Genomic DNA, 21,983 nt, shown 5'->3' on the forward strand with positions numbered 1-21,983 from the left:
CTGCTGTTCACAAACGCTCTCCATCCAACCTCACTGAGCTCGAGCTGTTTTGCAAGGAAGAATGGGCAAGAATTTCAGTCTCTCGATGTGCAAAACTGATAGAGACATACCCCAAGCGACTTGTAGCTGTAATCGCAGCAAAAGGTGGCTCTACAAAGTATTAACGCAAGGGGGCCGAATAATTTTGCACGCCCCACTTTTCATTTTTTTATTAGTTAAAAAAGTTTCAAAAATCCAATAGATTTCGTTCCACTTCACAATTGTGTCCCACTTATAAATTTTATATCTTTATGTTTGAAGCCTGTAATGTGGCAAAAGGTTGAAAAGTTCAAGGGGGCCGAATACTTTCGCAAGGCACTGTATATACCTCTCACTCTCTACTGGCATCTTCCCCAACCCTCTAAAACATGCACTAGTCACTCCCATACCAAAAAAGGCCTCAGACCCTACCAATCTTAACAACTTAAGACCCATCTCTTTACTCCCTTTTGCCTCCAAACTCCTTGAACGTTTAGTCTACAACCGACTGAGCAACCACCTCATTGAAAATAACCACCTTGATCCTCTTCAGTCTGTATTTCGCCCACAGCACTCCACAGAAACTGCCCTCCTAAAACTCACTAACGACTTACTAACGGCCAAAACCAGCAGTCATTATTCCATACTCTTACTCTTGGACCTTTCTGCTGCCTTTGAAAAAACTCAATTTGCTTGGTCTCCATGGCTGCACTCTCCATTGGTTTGAATCTTACCAATCTCATCGCACCTTCAGTGTCACTTACAACTCCACTTCCTCCTCTCCAACTCCCCTTTCCATTGGGGTCCCCCAAGGTTCTGTCCTTGGACCTCTACTATTCTCGATCTACACGTCCTCCCTGGGTCAGCTGATAGCCTCCCATGGCTTTCACTACCATTTATATGCTGATGACACCCAAATCTATCTCTCTGCCCCTCAGCTCACCCCATCAATCTCCTCACGCATCACTGATTTACTAACAGATGTATCAGCCTGGATGTCACACCACTTCCTCAAACTTAATCTATCTAAAACCGAGCTCTTAATATTTCCTCCCCCACGTGCCCCTTCGCCTGACTTCTTTGTCAAGATCAATGGCACATCTATCAGTCCGTTCCCACATGCCAGGGTGCTAGGGGTAAACTTAGACTCCGAACTGTCCTTTAAGGCCCACATACAAGCCCTGTCCAAATCATGCCGCCTTAGCCTCCGCAACATTTCCAGAATACGCCCCTTTTTAACTGACACCACCAAGCTTCTGATTCACTCCCTGGTCATCTCTCGCCTCGACTACTGCAACTCCCTCCTCATTGGATTACCTTTACATAGACTATCCCCCCTTCAGTCCATAATGAATGCTGCTGCCAGACTCATCCACCTTACCAGCCACTCAGTGTCCTCCACCCCTCTCTGCCAATCCCCCCACTGGCTTCCACTCACCCAACTAATAAAATTCAAAGTACTAACAATGATTTATAAAGCCATCCATAACTCTGCCCCCAGCTACATCACTAACCTAGTCCCAAAATACCAACCAAGCCGCTCTCTTCGGTCATCCCGAGACATCCTGCTCTCTAGCTCCCTTGTCACCTCCTCCCATGCTCGCCTCCAGGATTTCTCCAGAGCTTCTCCCATCCTTTGGAACTCCCTATCCCAATCTGTCCGACTGTCCCCTAATCTATCCATCTTTAGACAATCCCCGAAAACCCCTCTCTTCAAAGAAGCCTATCCTGCGTCTAACACTGTTTTACTTCCATCAGCTCATCCCCCCACAGCTATTACCTTTTTGTATCAAATTGACCCTTCCTTTTTAGATTGTAAGCTCTAACGAGCAGGGCCCTCTGATTCCTCTTGTACCAAATTGTAATGTAGCTGTAATGTCTGCCCTCATGTTGTAGCAAACTGTTGGTGCTATATAAAACCTGTTTACACACACACACACACACACACACACACACTCTCTGTACTTGCCAAATATGCAGCTGCAGCCTGTTGACTTCCTGGATTTACAGACTCGCAGGAAACCACATCCAGTTCTGCAGCTCTTATTGGCCCTCTTATGACTTATCCCCCCTTCCTGAGAGAGAGAGAGCTGTGCATGATGTCATTGGCCTAGGCTTTTTACCAGATAAGAAACAGGAAGTGGGCTGTTTAAGGTATTTACTGGCAGAAAAAAAAATGTTTTACTATCCAAAGTTAAAACCAGAAGGGCAGAAGATTTAATAGCTGGAAAAAAAAAATGATTGAAGTCCATACAGGTCATCAGTTTATAGTGAACTGTGAATGATGGCTCTAGAATTTATTACTCTCTCCCGGCGAGTGTAGAAATATGTAATATGTAGCGATGTTTTTATACATGGGCACCTTCGCCTGACAGCTTCCGGTTTTTTGTAACTAGGGGAGATCAGTGAATTGATTGTAGTTTTTAGGCAGACTTTATATGGAAGACTTGCATTAAAATAGAATTGGCATGATACAAGCATTGTGTGGCAAAGCTAAACAAACCCCCCCCCCCCCCCCCCCCCCCCCCACCTGCATATAGGATAATCAATGGATTCCTACATGTACCTATATATAGTTACAAATGACACATCATGTTATTTACAATAAACTAATTTCCAGGTTGAACATGCAGATACCTTCTGCGGTGGGCATTTCTCAGTTGCAGCGATCGGTGCACACTTGATTGAGTATCTTACAGCCTTCTTGTGTGGGTGGGGGACCTTTTTTATTTTTATTTTTTTTTTGCCTTTTTCATTTTGGTAACAGAGTTGCTTTAACATTTCTAATTCCCTTGCAGGTTTTTCTTCGATTATGCATCTTCATTCATGGCTGCAAATTCATTCGCGTGCGGGCTGATGGCTCACAACTTTTTCCGAAGAGCGCTGAAAGTCCGGAGATATTACCTGCTGTCTGGTTTGCCAGTCACAACAGTACCCTTTCTGTTCACCAATTTATATCATGAACTGCTTGTAACCCAACCCCTCTTAGAAGGTTTGTACCGTTCACACGCTAAACATGGTTTATGCTTTTATTGTTGTAATTTTTTTTATTTTATTTTTTATGGTAATCTGTGAGAATAGTAATATGAAAGATGCCATGGCTGGTTGGATGACACACCCTTAACGGGTGTGTCCATGATGCCTTGGGCTTGCAAAGAGCTGTTTGATTGTGGGCATCATTCCATCAGCAGAGCATGGAAGTGGACTCAGAATAAAGGGGGAATGGTGACAAAACTGCTCCCCCCCCCCCCTCTTTAAAAAAAAGCTGCACTTTGAATTATACATTTGTCCTGCACTCCCTCATACTTGCAAAAAAATATATATATATATATATATATATATATATATATATACTGAATTCATGTTTACATACTCTTTGGTTGTGAGCAGGTTCTTCACAGCCACCATCCTCTACTAGAGCTCTGTTTGCACATGTTTAACAAAATCATTTTAGCCCTGAAGATTTGATAAAACAAAAAAAAAAAACATTATATATTATTTTCTGAAAGCAGACACCATAGAGCAGGGATATGCAATTAGCGGACCTCCAGCTGTTGCAAGACTGAGTGTCTTGCTATCATGGGACTTGTAGTTCTGCAACAGCTGGAGGTCCACTAATTGCATATCCCTGCCCTAGAGAATAAAACAGTGGTAATTCCAATTTTTTTTATGTCACGCAATATTACCGCAGAGATCTAGGAAATGCAACATTTCAGTAAGACATGTACTAAAATTAATTTTAGGGCACAGAAATGTAATAAATTACCCAGTTGTTTTGGTATAATCGAGTAAATAGATGCCCAACATCTCAAACCTTAACCACTAAAGGACCAGAAAGATTTGCCCCCTTAAAGTGTTTGTAAACCCTCTAGTTATACTTTGGCTCGTTGCAATCTACATTGCTAATGTTACTGATTGCTGCCTGTAAAACTTCACTTGTATAATCTTCTCACAATCTGTTCTGTAATCTTTTATGACGTGATCGGCACATGCGCAGTCTGTCTGTTCTTTTACGGCACGCTATGTCTGTGCTATGGCCCATTTCTGTATCCTTAGCATGCCGGGTCATTTATTTCCCCTGTAAACGTCACAGTAGCATCGCGATAGTGTGCCCTTCTCCAACTTCCTGGTTCTCCCGTGTGATTGTGAGACGTCACACAGGTGGAGTGAACCAGTGTATGCCATACGAGCAAGCAGCTGCAGCTGTGGCAATAGAGCATGCACAAGCTTTCATCAGGGGAACTGAGAAAGGGCGGAAATTATGTCCACAACAGAGAAATCAATACCAAAGATGGCGCAGCCGATTCCCGGAAGATGATACAGTTTATCAAACCACAAAAGGGCTCTCGTCTTGGGTGGGGGGCTGTGCTGGGTGTCTGTTGTCTCCCCACTGGGTGTCTATTGTCTCCCCACTGGGTGTCTGTTGTCTCCCCACTGGGTGTCTGTTGTCTCCCCACTGGGTGTCTGTTGTCTCCCCACTGGGTGTCTGTTGTCTCCCCACTGGGTGTCTGTTGTCTCCCCACTGGGTGTCTGTTGTCTCCCCACTGGGTGTCTGTTGTCTCCCCACTGGGTGTCTGTTGTCTCCCCACTGGGTGTCTGTTGTCTCCCCACTGGGTGTCTGTTGTCTCCCCACTGGGTGTCTGTTGTCTCCCCACTGGGTGTCTGTTGTCTCCCCACTGGGTGTCTGTTGTCTCCCCACTGGGTGTCTGGAGGTCTGCACATGCTGATCGTTATAGCGCTGTTCTGCCGCCATTTTCTGTTTTTTTTCACTGTCTCTCTCTGTGTACAGTTGTTTAGCAGCCATGTTTGGTGTGACTCAGGGAGAAGCATGGTCAGGAACCATTTTACTGTAGTTCGGCAGCCATTTTCCCTATGATTATGTCCTTTAAAATGGACGCTCGGTGGCCATTTTGTTGTAGCCCAGCTCCGTTTTTTTGCCCAGCACTGGTCCCTGAGGCTCAGAACAGCGCGGTTTCTTCTCAGCTGAATGGCCCAGAACTCAGTCAGGGCGGTGAGTCCTGCGGTGGGGGCCCCTCAGCCTGCAGCAGCTAGGAGGGTGGGACTATACACCTGTCCTAAGTCCCCAACAGGTGGCAGACAGGGTGGGTCAGCATGGCTTCAGAAACTGATGTTTCTTCCCCCTAACTCCCTGCAATTGCAACCGGCTTGTCTGAAAACAGTGCAGTGCCTTTGGACGCCTTGTCGGCGGTCCTGAAAAAATTTGTTGCCAGGGTGGAGGCGGTGTGCGGGCGCAGGGGGGTAGAAAGTGACCCCTGCCCCCCCTCCTCCAGGGAGAGCTCTGCCGCAGACTTGGGCCCCTGCTCTGTCATTTCAGATGACGTTGACCAGGACCGATCGGACAGTGAGGGTGAGTCCCCGTCCGGGTCTTCGCAAGAAAAGCACTAGTTGGAGCACTTATCACAGCTGTGCGTGATGCCCTGAAGATCAGGATACAGCAGGTCCTTCTGCTGCAGTAGTGGTCCCTTTTTGGGTCCTGTAAGCCAGCCTGTCCACCTAAGGTGTTTCTGTAACTGACTTATTTCAATAAGTTCATATACAAGAATGGGGGCAACCGCAACGGACCCTTTCGGTCCCAAAAAGCATGGTGGTGCGTTGCCCCCTTGTGGAGGGCCTTCTGCAATAAGGGTCGGCTCCTCCGGTCGTGGACCCCGCCGTATCCAGGTTAGATAAGGTAACCGCGATCTCGGTAGAGGGGGCTCCTGTGGTTAAGGACCCCACGGGCCGGAATCGAGGCAGTGGCTCGTTCCTTATTTACAGTTGGGGGGTCAGCAATACGACCAGTACTGACCACAGCACTTGTGTCGCAGACACTTTATGGAATGGACAAGCTTTTGCACCGCGAATTGGAGAAGCAGCAGGCTACTCCCATCTGCGTGGGACTAGCAGACCAGTTAGTGCACGGTCTTAAGTATGCTCGGGATGCGGCTCTGTATAAGCTTCCTCTGCTATCTAGGGTTTCGGTGTCAGCAGTGGTGCTGAGGCGCCTGATTTGGCTGAAATGCTGGTTGGTGGACCAGGCATCTAAAAAAGCCTTGATGGATCTACCCTTCCTCGGTGAGCGGCTCTTTGGAGCCTCGTTGGATGACATCATTAAGAATGTCACAGGTGGGAAGAGTACCTTGCTCCCACAGGCCAGGAAGGCTAAGGAGCCTCGCCACAGGCAAGGGCCCTCATTTTCTGCTCAAAAGAGGTTTTTTTCATCCATTCGGGACTTTGGCTAAACGCTCCCAGCCCAACAGGACAACTTCTGAGGGACAAAAGCGTCCCTGGCACCTCAAGCCTGCGAGCAAAAGTGCTACTGCATGAAGGTTTGCCCCCGCCCGTCATACAGGTGGGGGGTCGCCTTCGGGAGTTTGCAGCCTGGTGGGCCTCTCGGCTATCTGACCAATGGGTCTGCAAACTGATTTCCTCTTGCTACAAGATAGAGTTCCTCACTTGGCCACCAAACAGACTCTTCCCCCTCCAGCATACCCTTACTCCTGGCTCGCTGGGAGGCCCTATTGGAGGCAGTATGGGACCTGCTAAGCCGCAGGGTGCTAGTGCCTGTTCTGGAGTTGTAAAGTTTCAGGGGTTCTACTCCAATCTGTTTATAGTCCCCAAAAAGGATGGGGTACGTCCAGTCTTGGACCTAATGGCCTCAATTGCTTTGTTAAAGTACAGAGGATCAGAATGGAATCTGTTCGCTCAGTAGTCGCTGCACTCCATCAAGGGGACACCCTGGCGTCTTTGGTCTCCAGGATGCGTACCTGCACATACCATATGCCTCAGGCATCAGAGGGTTCTGCGAAATGCAGTTGGGGAAGCCCACTACCAGTTTGTGGCTCCCCTTTTTTGGCTTGGTTTCAGCACCTCAAGTCTTTACCACGGTATTGACTCCAATTTTGGCATTGTTGAGACAATGCGGAATCGCAGGTTATCTGGACGATCTCCTTCTGAGAGTATCTTCCGCCTCAGAATTAAAGGAGGATGTTGCGATCACCATGCAAACCCTGCAGGAATTTGGGTGGCTGTTTAACCTAAAAAAAGTCGTTCATACCGATTCAGCGCTTGGAGTACCTAGGCTTACCGCTGGACTCCATGGAAGCGAGAGTGTTCTCCCTTCAGACAAAACGGCAGACTCTCCGAGCCGCAGTAAAACTATGGCTGAACCGCTGCGTTTCTGCATGCGTGTTATGGGTCTCATGGTGGCCTCCCTCGAGGCAGTATCGTATGCCCAGTTTCACACCAGAGTCTGGCAGAAGGAGATATTGCCAAAATGGGACAAATCTCCGTTATCCCTGGATCGGCAGATTCAGGGGAGCCAGTCAGTCAGGGACTCCCTGCTTTGGCTGAGGTCCTCGGCACTTCGATCCGGGAAGTCGTTCCTACCTCTGTTTTGGATTGTGATCACAACAGACGCCAGCTTGACTGGCTGGGGTGGAGTACTGGGAGTACAGTCGACCCAGGGTCTCTGGTCGGGTGCAGAAGTTGCCGATCAATGTGCTTGAACTCCAAGCGATCAGGCTTTGCCTCTCCACATAGTCAATGAGACTACGAGGGCGTCAGATCAGTTCAGACAACGCCACGACGGTGGCATATGTCTACCATCAAGGAGGAATAAGTAGCTTGGCTGCAGCACGGGAGGTCGCTCACATCCTTCAGTGGACAGAGCGACACGCCATGTCGGCTTTTTACATCCCAGGAGTTAGAAACTGGCAGGCAGACTACCTAATTTGCCAGATGCTGGGCCCAGGAGAATGAGCGTTGCATCCAGAGATGTTCAGGCTACTGTATCCGCGGTGGGGCACACCAGACGTGGATCTCCTGGCCTCCCGTCTCAATCGGGAGGGGGCCAAGATTCATATCCAGGATAAGAGATCCTTGGGCATGATGCGTCAATCGCGCTGGTGGTTCCATGGGATCAGTACCGACTGATCTACGACTTTCATCCAATAAAGCTACTACCACGTTTGCTCCACAGAGTGGAGGCCGAGGGGGTTCCAGTAATAGTAATGCCTCGGTGTCCCTGACGTGCTGATATAGTACGCCTGGTTGCAAAGGTGACTGCTGTTGCGAGAGGACCTTCTGTGTCAAGGTCCGATTTCTCCATCTTGTTTTAACATGTTGAGAGCCAGATGCTAAGGTACCGAGGCCTATCGGACTCTGTGATCTCAACTATGTTGGGAGCACAGAAATCTTCTTCTCGAATAAGAGTTACCGTAGTACCTGGAAGGCATACAGCTCTGTGTGAGGAGAAAGGATGGCATCAGTGCACCTATTCAGTTTCCAGGATCCTGCTGTTGCCACAGCGAGGAGTAGACCAGAAGTTGGCTTTAAGCACCATTAAAGGACCAATATCAGCCTTGGCTGTCTTATTTTTTTTTTTTTTTTTTTTTTTCAGCGACCCCCCCTGGCATCTCACTCTCTAGTGAGCACTTTTTTGTTCAGGGGGTCTGACTTGTAGTTCCTCCGGTGTGTACACTGTTACCCCCGTAGGATCTGAAGCTGGTATTATCGGCGCTTCAGAAACCGCTGTTTGAGAACATCAGGGAAATTCCATTGACTCTTTCCCAGAAAGTGGTCTTTCTAGTGGCCATTACATCGGCTAGGAGGGTTTCGGAACTGGCGGCCTTGTCTTGCACTCTATATGGTTACCCATGAGGATAAGGTGGTGGTACATCCACAACCTTCCTTTCTGCCGAAGGTGGTTTCGGCATTCCACATCAATGAAGATATTGTGTTACCATCTCTGTGTCCTAAACTGACACATCCTAAGAGGTGGCCCTTCATTCCCTGGACGTGGTCAGTTCTATAAAGATATATTTGTCTGCCACGGCTCCCCTTCGGGAGTTAGATTCTCTGTTCGTTTCGGTAGCTGGTCCGAAAAAGAGGTATGTCGGTCTCGTTGACCGTTTTAAGGTGGATCAGACAGATGTGGTACAGGCCTACGCCTTGAAGGGACAGGTGCTCCCCTTCCTGCCAAGGCCCATTCCACCAGCACAATTGGGGCCTCTTGGGCTTCCGACATCGAGTGTCGGTCGCTCTGGTGTGTAGGCGGCGATTTTAAACGTCCGTTTACATTTTTTACCAAATTCTACAGAGTGAATGTAAGTGCATAGTTTGCCTGCTTTGGCCGCAAAGTTTTTGCAGGCGGCCTGTAATGCTGCAGTTCGGCACTCCCTTTTCTCTTTAAAGAAAATACAGTTACCTTTGAGTATAATGCACTGTTGCATTGTTACCGCAAGTTCTGATGCGGTTAGATAAGGTGGTGTCTCCCCTGTTAGGGAGCACTTCTGATGGGGGCGAAGTTCTTTTATGCTGTTTCCCACCCCTCGTTATGATACTGCTTGTGGACGTCCCGATGGTCAAGAATAAAGGAGCGGTGTCAGTCAGTTAACGTAAGAGAAAATAGGATTTTTGTACTCACCATAAAAAATCCTTTTCTCTGGAGTTCACTTACTGACACAGCACCCTCCCCTCTTATTGATTACGTTATACAGCTTGTTGACGTACTGAGGCTGCAGGAAGCATGCTGGGGGGTTGTTACTGAAGGGACCGCCCCTTGGGTGGAACTAGAAAGTTCTGTTTTTTGTACATGTTCTGCCTAGTCTTCTCCTGAAGGTGGCGTAACAACCCGATGGTCAAGAATAAAGGAGCTGTGTCAGTCAGTGAACTCCAGCTAAAAGGATTTTAAGGTGAGTACAAAAATCCTATTTTTTGCGCTATAAACAAGAGTGACCATTTTGAAAAAAAATTCAATATTTTATTTTTTGCTATAAGATAAACTTATATGGTTCAGATGGTGTCAATCGTGTGTGGCGGCAACCAGGTGAGGAGTACAAAGACAAGTGTGTCTTGCCTACAGTCAAGCATGGTGGTGGGAGTGTCATGGGGCCGCATGAGTGCTGCCGGCACTGGGGAGCTAGAGTTCATCGAGGGAACCATAAATTCCAACATGTAGTATGACATACTGAAGCAAGGAGTGGAAGAGGACTCCCAGTGGCCACCTGTGAAGCTCTGGTGAACTCCATGCCCAAGAGAGTTAAGGCAGTGCTGGAAAACAATGGTGGCCACACAAAATATTGACACACTGGGCCCAATTTGGACATTTTTCACTTAGGGGTGTACTCATTTTTGTTGCCCGCGGTTTAGACATTAATGGCTGTGTCGAGTTATTTTGAGGGGACAGAAAATTTACACTGTTTTATACAAGCTGTACACTCACTACTTTACATTGTAGCAAAGTGTCATTTCTTCAGTGTTGTCACATGAAAAGATAGAATAAAATATTTACAAAAAATGTTTTTTTTAAATAAAATTTCAGTTATTTTTTTTATTTTATTTTTAGTTTATAGTGCAAAAAATAACCGCAGTGATGATCAGATACCACCAAAAGAAAGCTCTATTTGTGGGAAAAAATACGTAAATTTCTTGTGTACAGCGCTGCGTGACTGCCCATTTATCAGTTAAAGTAGTGCAGTGCCGTATAGCAAAAAATGTCCTGGTTATGGAAGGGGGGAGGGCAAATCTTCCGGAGGTCAAGTGGTTAATATTCAAGTCCAGGTACAATGCAGAGAGTTGGCTTTGTAAACGGTTTGTCCTATTAACCACTTGGTGCCCATGCTAAATGTCGGGGGGGGGGGGGGCATCCATGTATGTTCTCCCGTTCTCGCACTGTCTCGACCTCGACCTCGATCAGCAAAGGGCCTTTCCCAGCGGGCCCTTTACCATGTGATCGCAGAAATAAACCGATTTGGAAAATTTTTCATGGTTGTGGCGCTTCAATTCCAGATTCACGCACGCATTTGTGTTTTTTTTTTGTTTTTTTTTTCCTATTTGGTTATTGTAATGCTGTACTGATCTTCCTTCTTTTTTTTTTCTTTTTATATATATATATATATATCTTTACAGGTTCTTTGACCTGTGCTTCATGTGCTGTGATGAGAGGCGGCTATATCGGGATTTGTATGGGTGGTGTGGCTCCAATTCTTTTGGCTGGTTATGTCAATTTGATGCTGGTACCTCGGTAAGTATGTACTTTTCATTTTCAAGCGAATTTGTTTTGGGCAAAGTTTCACAACAAAATGCCCCAAGAGTTCCTGAACCCAAGCTATGGTCGTCAGTACTTGGATCTCAACTTTGATTTGAATTGGGGATCAAGCAATCTAATCTCTCCTACCCCATGAGACCTTACAGTCATAATAGAGATTTATTGAGAGCTGCCCACATTGTGAGTCCAATGAGTTTTGTTGTGCTATTTAAGGACATTTTCCCGCACAGTATTAAGTAATTTTTAACGAAGGTATTTTTAAGATACAAAATCAATCTATATGACACATACATGTGAAACTTATTCACGGAGACAAGTGATCATACAAAATAGTTACATTTATTGGTTGACAAACAGCAAATATTTACATGAAATTAAAATATCGATTGCGTCACATGAACACCTTGAAAATTAATGGCAACACCCTCAAAATGGGCGTAGTACCTTGGACGTAATATCACCAAGATCACTTCTCAGTCGAATCAATAACCTTTCGATAATTGACATTTGAACAGAACGTTTGTATTTCACACATCCAACCGTTACTATACTGCATGTAAGTAAGTGGTTAACAACGTGAAATAAATTAGACGTTTGTCAATAAAAGTGGCATCTATGCAAAAAGAAATCTATAATGAAAAATTTAATTTAGAGGAAAAAAAAATCTAAAAGGCGGTTATTGATTCGGGAGAACGATTTTCAATAATAGAATATTCAATACTTCAATATTTAAGAGAACATACAAGATATAATCGACATGGCATATTTACCCATTCCAAAATGGCTATTAGTGTGCATTGCTGGTTCCCAGGATTTAAGATGGCGGTTCAGGAATTTGATGAATGTTAAAATATGCAGTGTCAGTTCGTCTGGGAGTCTCCCAGTGCCCCCCTCAGGGTGTGTCCCTGAGCTCCCCCCATGTAATCTCTCTTACTTATTAAATATCCTCTTGAACAATAAGATCATAACATTATACTAAGTTCTGCCCAAAAGGTATGTGTTCCCTCCTCATTGGCAGGCAAAATGTAATGATAACCTTTCCCAGAAGTCTAATGATATAAAGGTAATGGCATCTTCAACCACCAGGTGTCTCACATGTGTTTGGTGTTTATCTCTTTAAGTTAATATTTTTTATTTTTATAATTTTGCATTCGTTTTTTTTATATATGTTCTAAACGAATATATCTCTAGTGTTCATAAATGCTAGTAACCGATATAATAGAAAATACGCTTAACATGATTTAGAATAATCCCCATTGTATAAAATGGTTAAAAAATATATATATATATATATATATATGTGTGTGTATAATTTGTGTGTGTATATGTATATCTATTAAATTGTTAGTTCATTTAGAAAGGAATATATATATATATATATATATATATATATATATATATATATATATATATATATATATATATATATATATATATATATATATATTGGAGAGAGATTTTTATTTTTCTCTATATCTATCCTCTATCTCTAAACACTTCTACTTATAATCACACTTTCATATATAATTTCTTTATGACAAAGTTCTTTAGATCGTTAGATACTAAAATTTATAATATCTCTTTTTGTGACCTACACATATCACATATAATTTGAATGACTTCTAAAAGATCGTAGGTACTTTGAAATATTTCAGTTTTGCACAAACTTCACAGCTTTCTAACATGTGTTGAGATGGACTTTGAGCAGTCCAATAAATGTTTAGATAGCTTAGCTGTGTCCATAAGTTCCTAAAAATTCACACAATAGGTTTTGTTGGACAAGGTGTCAGCTATTGACTTTTGTCTTCATGGTTGTATATTGTCCAAACAGTCTTTACTTGAGAGCACAATGGTTTTTTTCTAGTTGGAGGGATTTCACTGTAAAAAAAATTATTAAAAGCCAGCAGCTACAAATACTGCAGCTGCTGACTTTTAATAAATGGACACTCACCTGTCCCAGGATCCAGCAATGTCAGCAGCTGAGGCCGATCGATCGGCTCTCGGCTGCTGCTGCCGCCATTCTAGGTGAGGGAATTGAATCGTTGCGGCTTCACTTCCCGGTTCCCTATAGCTCATGCGCAGGTCGCTCAGCGCAATAGGAATGGTCCACGCTGTCTCTGGGACCCATGTGTGTCCCAGCAGACAGCGCACCAGGACAGGAAACTGCATAGACTCCCGTGGGAGTCTATGCTCGGAAGTGGGTGCAAATACCTGTCTTAGACAGGTATCTGCACCCCCCCTCCCCCCTGAAAGGTGCCAACTGTGACACCAGAGGGGGGGAGGGTTCCAATGAGCGGAAGTTCCACTTTAGGGTGGAACCCCGCTTTTAAGGGTTATTTCCATGTGATAAATACACATCTTTTTGTTTGGTGACAAGAGTTATCATTGCTCCCGTCTCTTGTTTCAACACAGGGTTTGTAAAAGTTCTAACTAATCCCCTGAACATTTGGAAAAACATGTGAGATCATGTATTTTGCTTTTAAAGGTCTCCAAGAGGGTAATAGTTCAATAATGGGATTTTTTGTACTCTCTGTAAAATCCTTTTCTCTGTAATTCACCGACCGACACAGCTCCTCTCTGTAACAGATGGGTTGTATAGCCTTATCACTAGGAGAATACTAGGCATAGTTGTAATTCAACATTCAGAACGCTCAATTCCGCCCAGGGGGGCGGTCCCTTAGGCTACAATCCCTCACCCTGCAAAGCAGCCTCAGTACGTCAACAAGCAGTATAACGTAAAGATAAAAGGAGGGGCGGGTGCTGTGTCGGTCGGTGAATTACAGAAAAGGATTTTACGGTGAGTACAAAAAATCCTATTTTCTCTTATATTCACCGACCGACACAGCTCCTCTCTGTAACAGATGGGACGTCCCCAAGCAGTGCCAAACGAGGGGTGGGGAAAAACAGCATAAAAACTTCATCCACCATGGCAGGTGGGAACTAGTGAAACTATACCCACAAAAAACAGCAGTGCGTGGAAAACCACCACAAAAAAACAGGGTATCCTCAACAGGAGTGATCCCCAAGACCACACCAAACTGCAGAAATAATGCAACAGTGCATTAACATAACAGTACTGCGTTTTTATCGGAAAACATATCGCATGTTCAATTGCAACTACACGGCCACTTGCAAAACTTTGCGGCCAAAACAGGCATCAGCCGATGCATTGACTTCTACCTTGTAGAACTTGGTAAATGTGTGGACAGACGACCAGGTTGCCGCCTTAAACACCTAAGAGACCAACTCTTGGTGTCGGAAGGCCCAAGACGGTCCGATTGCCCTTGTAGAGTGGGCCGTGACCGGAAAGGGGGGCACCTGCCCCTTCAAGGCGTAGGCTTGTACTACAATCTGTCTGATCCACCTGGAAATGGTAGCCGAGACCGCCATGCCTTTCTTTGGACCAGCCACCGAAAAAAACAGTGAGTCTGACTTCCGCAAGGGAGCCGTGGCAGACAAATACACCTTCAGAGCCCTAACCATGTCAAGAGCGTGAAGGGCCACCTCCTTAGGGTGCTTCGGCTTAGGACACAGAGATGGTAATACAATTTCTTCATTGATATGAAAAGCCGAGACCACTTTCGGTAGAAAGGATGGTTGCGGACGCAACACCACTTTATCCCTGTGGATAACCAGATAGGGCTACTTGCAGGATAAGGCTGCCAGTTCCGAAACCCTCCTGGCCGATGTGATGGCCACTAGAAAGACCACTTTCTGGGAAAGAGTCAACAGGGGAATCTCCCTAATATTTTCAAAGGGCGGTTCTTGAAGCGTCGACAACACCAGGTTCAAATCCCATGGGGTAATGGTGGACGCACCGGAGGGACTACAGGTCGTACCCCCTGAACGAATGTACTCACTAAGGAGTGCGATGCCAGGGTTCATTGAAAAAGGACAGCTAAGGCTGAAATTTGCCCTTTGATGCATAATGCCAATCTCTGGTCAACTCCTTGCTGGAGAAACAGCAGGATCCTGGATATGGGAAAAGGAGCGCGGATGCCATCCTTTCACCTCACACATGGAGATGTAGGCTTTCGAGGTACGATGGTATATCTTCCGAAAAGATTTCTGTGCTCTCAACATAGTTGGAATCACTGAGTCCGACAGACCCCGGTTCCTCAACACCTGGCTCTCAATAGCCATGCCGTTAAACCAGCGATGGTAAAGCAGGATGGAGAATTGGACCTTGAGACAGGAGGTCCTCTCGCAATGGCAGTCGCCAGGGAGCGTCAATCTGGGGCAACCAGTATTACTGGAATCCCCTCGGCTTCCACTCTGCGAAGCAGATGTGGCAAGTTTCAGTGGAGGAAAGGCGTAGATCAGCTGGTATTGATCGCACGGAGCCACCAGCGTGTCTGACGCGTCGGCCCACGGATCTCTTGTCCTGGACACAAATCTTGGCACCTTCCGATTGAGACGGGAAGCCAGTAGATCCACATCTGGTGTGCCCCACTTCAGGCACAGCAACCTGAATGTCTCCGGATGCAATGCCCATTCTCCTGGGTCCAGCATCTGTCGACTCAGATAGTCCGCCTGCCAGTTCCCCACTCCCGGGATGTAAATGGCCGGCAGGGCCGGTACGTGTCGCTCTGCCCACCGAAGTATGTGAGTAACCTCCCGTGCAGCGGCTGAGCTTCTTGTTCCCCCTTGGTGATTTGACGTATGCCACAGCTGTGGCATTGTCTGACTGGATCCTGATCGGACACCCTTGCAGTCTCATCGACCATGTGTAGAGGCACAGCCTGATCACTCTCAATTCAAGCAGATTGATCGGCAACTTGGATTCCTCCGTTGACCAGAGGCCCTGAGCCGACTGAATCCCTCCCCATCACTCCACCCCAGCCGGATAGACTGGCGTCCGTTGTGATCACTGTCCATTTCAGAGGAACCTCAACCACCAGATCAGTGAGTCTCTGACTGGCTCACCTGGATCTGTCGATCCAGGGACAACTGAGATTTGTCCCATTTTATCAATCTCCTTCTGCAGGACTCTGTTGTGGAACTGGGCATAAGGTACTGCCTCGAAGGAGGCTACCATGTGTTCCAGTACTTGCATGCAAAAGCAGAGCGACGACCACTTGCAGTTCATCAGTAGTTTGAGCGTGGATCTGAGAGTCTGCATTTTGTCCGAAGGGAGAAAAAACTCTTGCTACCCTGGAGTCCAACAGCAAGGCTAGGTACTCCAGACGCTGGGTCGGCACAATCACCGACTTTTTGAGGTTCAACGGCCACCCAAATTCTTGCAGGGTCTGCATGGTGATCACCACATCCTCCTCTAATTCTGAGGCGGAAGATACTCTCAGGAGATCGTCTAGGTATCCCACGATCGCGATCCCACGTTGTCGTAGCAACGCCAAAACTGGAGCCAGTACTTTGGTAAAGACTTGGGGGGGCTGATGCCAGACCAAAAGGAAGAGCTACAAACTGGTAGTGGGCTTCCCCGACTGCAAATCACAGAAACTTTAGATACCGAAGGCATATGGGTATGTGCAGGTACGCATCCTGGATGTCTAAGGATGTCCCTTTTTCCTCCCCAGTTTGAACTTCAGCAAGTCATCTTCACCGCCTCCTAGAAGCCTAAATGTATTGAGTTGCTGTCATATGATTGGATGATTAGCAATTTGTGTTACCAAGCAATTGAACAGGTGTACCTAATAAAGTGGCTGGAGAGTGTTTGTATATGTGGTTATATACAAAAAGAGGGCCTGTTCATTTCAGACTTTTTGTTCCCAAATACCTGCTGATCCTGCCAGTTGTCCTTTTCTAGATGTCATTTTGACCACCCCAAGCATGGAACCAGATCTATGCTAGCATGGTCAGTTTGCTTCCAGGTACAGAATTGTCGCATGGTGTCCACATCCCCTGTCCAGTGTTGCTTACTTGATTACAGCTGCACCTGTAAGTTCCTTCTGAAATGCTGCATCAGCGTTGCAGAATACAGCATACAGAGTGGGGAGAGTGCCCAATCAATTTGGAAAGTGAAAAGCCACCCCCACTATCTGGAAAAAGGGGCGACGCAGATGGCTTTGCTGTCATGTGACCACAAAATAAACTACTGAAAAAAAAAAAAAGTACTTAAAGTGGAACTAAAGGCATCATACAAAAATACATAGGCAGGCAGGCTACTGTACTATTAAAGAGGAAGTAAACCCTGGTGAGTTTACTTCCTCTTTCATTCCCTGCAAAGGTAAAGCATAATGGACTACTATGCATCGCATAGTAGTCCATTATGTGTCACTTACCTGACACAGGAGCCAGCAAAGTCACCGCTGTCCCCTGTAGTCCGGCGCATCCATCTTCTCGGTGGGTCTCGCTGCTCTGCCGCTGTCATTCGGCGAAGCCGCGATGACGTCACTCCCGCGCATATTCGCCGTTGACAGTGCCGCGCTTAGTGTGCCTGCGCGCCGCTGACATCGGTGCCTGTCTTTCTGCAAATATCTCCTAAACCGTGTAGGTTTAGGAGATATTTATTGGACCTACAGGTAAGCCTTAATCTAGGCTTACCTGTAGGTCAAAGTGTGTTGTAAGGGTTTACAACCACTTTAAGGTGAGCAGGATTATTTTTTTTACACACTGATTGATTGCTTATAACAGTGACTTTAACTGTTATAAGCAACCATTTTTTTTTTTTTTCAGAAGATAATCTATTCATTCAATGTTTACTATTGTGATTGGCCACAGCTAATCACATGGTACAGATGGGCTGAGATTGGCACTGTACACCACTTCACACCCCACTCACAAGCTGCCTATCGACACTCCACTGGAGCCAATCATCCATCCCAGTGGGGATTTCTTTCAAAGTGCAACCAGACCTCTGTCTTTGAGGTCTCACCTTGTCGATAGGCAGATTGTGAGTGGGGTGTGCACCTGGGTGTGAAGTGGTGTACGTCCACACAAGATTATCGGATTTGGGCAACACATGCATTAATTTTATGAAAGGTTTGCACTAAGCATCCTTTGGACTGTTTTGGCGCAGTGAACTTTGCCAATGTATTGTATCTGGATTTTTATGAATTAGTCCCATTGACAGCAAAAGATTTCAATAGCTTCGTTTTACTTTTAATGAAAAAACGTGTATACAATGCCTTGAATAAGTTTTCGTACTTTTTTGAAATTTTCCACATTTTGTCATGTTACAACCAAAAATGTAAATTGATTTTATGTGATAGACCAACCCAAACTGGAACATAATTGTGAAGTGGAAGGAAAATGATAAATATGTGAAAAGTGTGGGGTACATTTGTATGATGCCCCCCTGAGTCAATACTTTGTAGAACTCCTTTCACTGCGATTACGGCTGCGAGTCTTTTTGGGGATGTCTCTACCAGCTTTGCACATCTAAAGAGTGACATTTTTACCCATTCTTCTTTGAAAAATAGCTCAAGCTCTGTCAGATTGGATGGAGAGCGTCTGTGAACAGCAATTTTCAAGTCTTTTCACAGATTCTCAGTTGGATTTAGGTCTGGACATTGACTGGGCCATTCTAACACATGAATATGCTTTGATTTAAACCATTCCATTGTAGCTCTGGCTGTATGTTTAGGGTGGTTGTTCTGCTGGAAGATGAACCTCCCCCCAGTCTCATGTCTTTTGCAGACTCTAACAGGTTTTCTTCTAAGATTGCCCTGTATTTGGCTCCATCCATCTTCCCATCAACTCTGACCAGCTTCCCTGTCCCTGCTGAAGAAAAGCATCCCCACAACATGATGCTGCCACCATGTTTCATGGTGGGGATGGTGTGTTCAGGGTGATGTGCAGTTTGTTTTCCGCCACACATAGCATTTTGCTTTTAGGCCAAAAAGTGCCATTTTGGTCTCATCTGACCAGAGCACCTTCTTTCACATTTGCTGTGACCCCCACATGGCTTCTCACAAACGGGACTTTTGTCTTTCTTCTTTCCACTCTTCCATAAAGACCAGATTTGTGGAGAACACGACTAATAGTTGTCCTGTGGACAGATTCTCCCACCTGAGCTGTGGATCTCTGCAGCTCCTCCAGAGTTACTATGGGCCTCTTGGCTGCTTCTCTGATTAATGCTCTCCTTGCCCGGCCAGTCAGTTTAGGTGGACGGTCATGTCTTGGTAGGTTTGCAGTTGTGCCATACTCTTTCCATTTTCGGATGATGGATTGAACAGTGCTCCAAGAGATGTTTAAAGCTTGGGATATTTTTTTTTTTTTTTTTTATAACCTAACCCCGCTTTAAAGAGGAACTACAGTCTGCTTACATAATTTGTAGTAAAAACATCTTTGCCATTCTGAAGCTTCCCTCCAACCACTTTGCATATTTTATATATACTGTGATTCTGTACTTGCTAAATATGCTGCAGAAAGCAGAACTAATACTGGCCATACACTGTGTGAAAATTTTAGAAAAACGAATATTCGGCCGTGAGAGCAAACTGTAGTGACCGATAAATCATTCAGTGGACATAAATGAATGCATTTTTTGTTTGTGCTTTTTTTTTTTTTTTTTTTAACATATACCTATTGCAGACAATTTGGATGGGGAAACGCATTAACCTTTCAATTTATCTTGTTTGGCAGAAAATTTCCAAACTTGTCTTTCATTTTTTCAGCTCAAAAACATCCCAACAATTATCGATTTTTGTGCCCATTAACTGGCCAAAAAACGAACGAACAGTATAAATGACTGAATTTCGGCCGATTTTTCATAGTGTATGGTCAGAATAAGACTGGCTGCATCCATTTTTAACTGTAGGCAGCTGAAGCTGCTGCCTGTTCACTTCCTGAATTTACACAGAGGCACACCTCCAGCTCTGCAGCACTCATTGGCCCTCTTATGACTTATCCCCCCTCCCTGGCAAACTCTCAGGAGAGTGAGTTGCGCATGATGTCATTAGCCTAGGCTTTTTTGCCAGACAAGAAACAGAGTGGGCTGTATACGGTATTTACTGGTAGAAAAAAAAAAAGTTTTAGTTACCAAAGTTAAAAAAAAAAAAAAGGGCAGAAGATTTAATGGATGGAAAGATGAAAAAAAATGACTGAAGGTCCGCTTTAACCACATGCCGACCGGGCCATAGCCGAAAGACGGCTACAGCGCGGTCTGCTTTTTCTGGGTGGACATCCGTGGGACGTCCTCACAGAATCTTGCTTCGGCGTGCACCCGGGAACATCCGTGACCTAGAGGGCTAGGTGCATCACAGCAGCTGGTGGTGCCCGTTTATCACGTGATCACTCCGTCAAATGACAGAGCGATCACTTGTAAACAAACTGGTTCCTTCTTCCCCTCTCTGTACCGATCGGTACAGTGAGAGGGGAGAGATGGCAGCAGCGCTGTGGGCTGGATGTGTAGTGCCCACAGCACTGCTCAGTGACGATACTCTGCAACACCATGCAATACTCTGCAATAAATTTTAACAGAAACAAAGATTTTTTTTTTTTTTACCGAATCCTGTCTTTTTTGATATAGTGCAAAAAAAAAAAAAAAAAAAAAAAAAAAAAAAAAAACCAGCGGTGATTAAATACTGTGTGGAAAAAAAGGACAAACATTTCATATGGGTAGTGTTGCATGAGTAATTGTCATTCAAAGTGTGAGCACCAAAAGCTGAAAATTGTCTGGTTAGGAAGCCCAGTGCTCCAGTGGTTAAACTTCACAACTTTATCCATGACCTATCTTTTGTGTTCCTTGGCCTTCACAGAACAGCTGTATTTTATACAAAGTTTAAATTACAAACAGGTGAACTCTATTTACTAATTGGGTGACTTCTGAAGACAATTGGTTCTACTAGATTTTAGTTAGGGGTATCAGAAAAGGGGGCGGAATACAATGCACGCCTCACTTTTCAGATATTTATTTGTAAAAAAAAAAAATCTTAACCATTAATCATTTTCCTTCCACTTCAGTTATGTGCCACTTTGTGTTGGTCTATCATCCCAATAAAATCAATTTACATTTTTGGTTGTAGCATGACAAAATTTGGAAAATTTCAAGGGGTGTGAATACTTTTTCAAGGCCCTATAGCAAAGTTGTTTTGAATGCAGTCACTGCTTTAGGCCTCATGCACACAGGACGTTTAAAAAAATGCCAGCGCTGCTGCCAGGAAAAAGCAGCTGTAAAAGCACGCTTTTAACCACGTTTTTTTGTGTTTTGGCGTTTAGCAGTTTTTACAGTAAAAACACGCCCTATAGTCTAAAAATGCCATTTTTACCGACGCTATGGGGGGCGCAGTATGAAAGGGGTTTTAGTATATGTACACACCACTTTTTTTTTTTTCTTCTTTACCCTCTACTGCTAAACTTCTGTCTTGCAGCCATTTTAACTACAATCTGTATGCATATGTATTTGGTAGAGTTATCGATTCTAAAAGGAGTATGATTTGTATTATGTTTGGCAGTTATCAGCGGACTCAAATCCCAGGAAACCTAGTGCAGCAAATGATATCCTTTGCCAAGCCGGCGTTCATCAGACTGAAATATTTCTTGCTGTTTGAGGCCATAGCCAGCGTCGCCATCACCACCAGACAATTTGCCACACTGGAAAAGCTGCTTGAGATGTCGCCGGTTGTTCAGACACAGGCAGAGCTGAAAGAATAAATGTTTTTTTTTTTTTTTTTTTATCTGTCTTCTACATCAAATTTATTTTTTTCTTATTGTAATGGTTCCGTTCATGAATTTTATAAGTGAATGAAAGCTTATTAAACATTTCAAACTTTCTTTCTATTTTTGTTCGCCTCACTTAGACATATATGAGCAGTCGCTTTAATCCCAGGTCGTTCCATGCTGCAGATCTACTAGAAAGTATTGCCCAGTACACTTGGGGTGGCTATGTGACCTTGTGGGGTCTCACCAGAGCCCTGGTGTAGCCACCCTTCTGTGTGTGCTCCTGCCCCAGACTGCAATCATGTGCGTATTTGCAAAGAGCCTGCTGGGCTAAGGCAGGCCATACACAGGT

The 21,983-nt window shown here is 45.0% G+C and overlaps 1 protein-coding gene across 1 annotated transcript in view; it reads left to right on the plus strand.

The window, feature by feature from the left end:
* Nucleotides 1–21,744, plus strand: part of TMEM126A (transmembrane protein 126A) — a 29,175-nt gene extending 7,431 nt beyond the window's left edge. The window contains exons 3-5 of the mRNA XM_077451407.1: nt 2,817–3,010; nt 10,930–11,044; nt 21,427–21,744. Of these exons, the coding sequence (XP_077307533.1) occupies nt 2,817–3,010; nt 10,930–11,044; nt 21,427–21,625 (508 nt within the window). The 3' untranslated portion in view covers nt 21,626–21,744. The remainder of the gene's footprint in view (nt 1–2,816; nt 3,011–10,929; nt 11,045–21,426) is intronic.
* The last annotated feature ends 239 nt before the right edge of the window (nt 21,745–21,983 follow it).

The sequence above is a fragment of the Lithobates pipiens genome, unplaced genomic scaffold (genome assembly GCF_037356315.1).
Source record: "Lithobates pipiens isolate NorthernLeopardFrog02 unplaced genomic scaffold, aLitPip1_a1.2 Scaffold_23, whole genome shotgun sequence".
Lineage (NCBI taxonomy): Eukaryota > Metazoa > Chordata > Amphibia > Anura > Ranidae > Lithobates > Lithobates pipiens.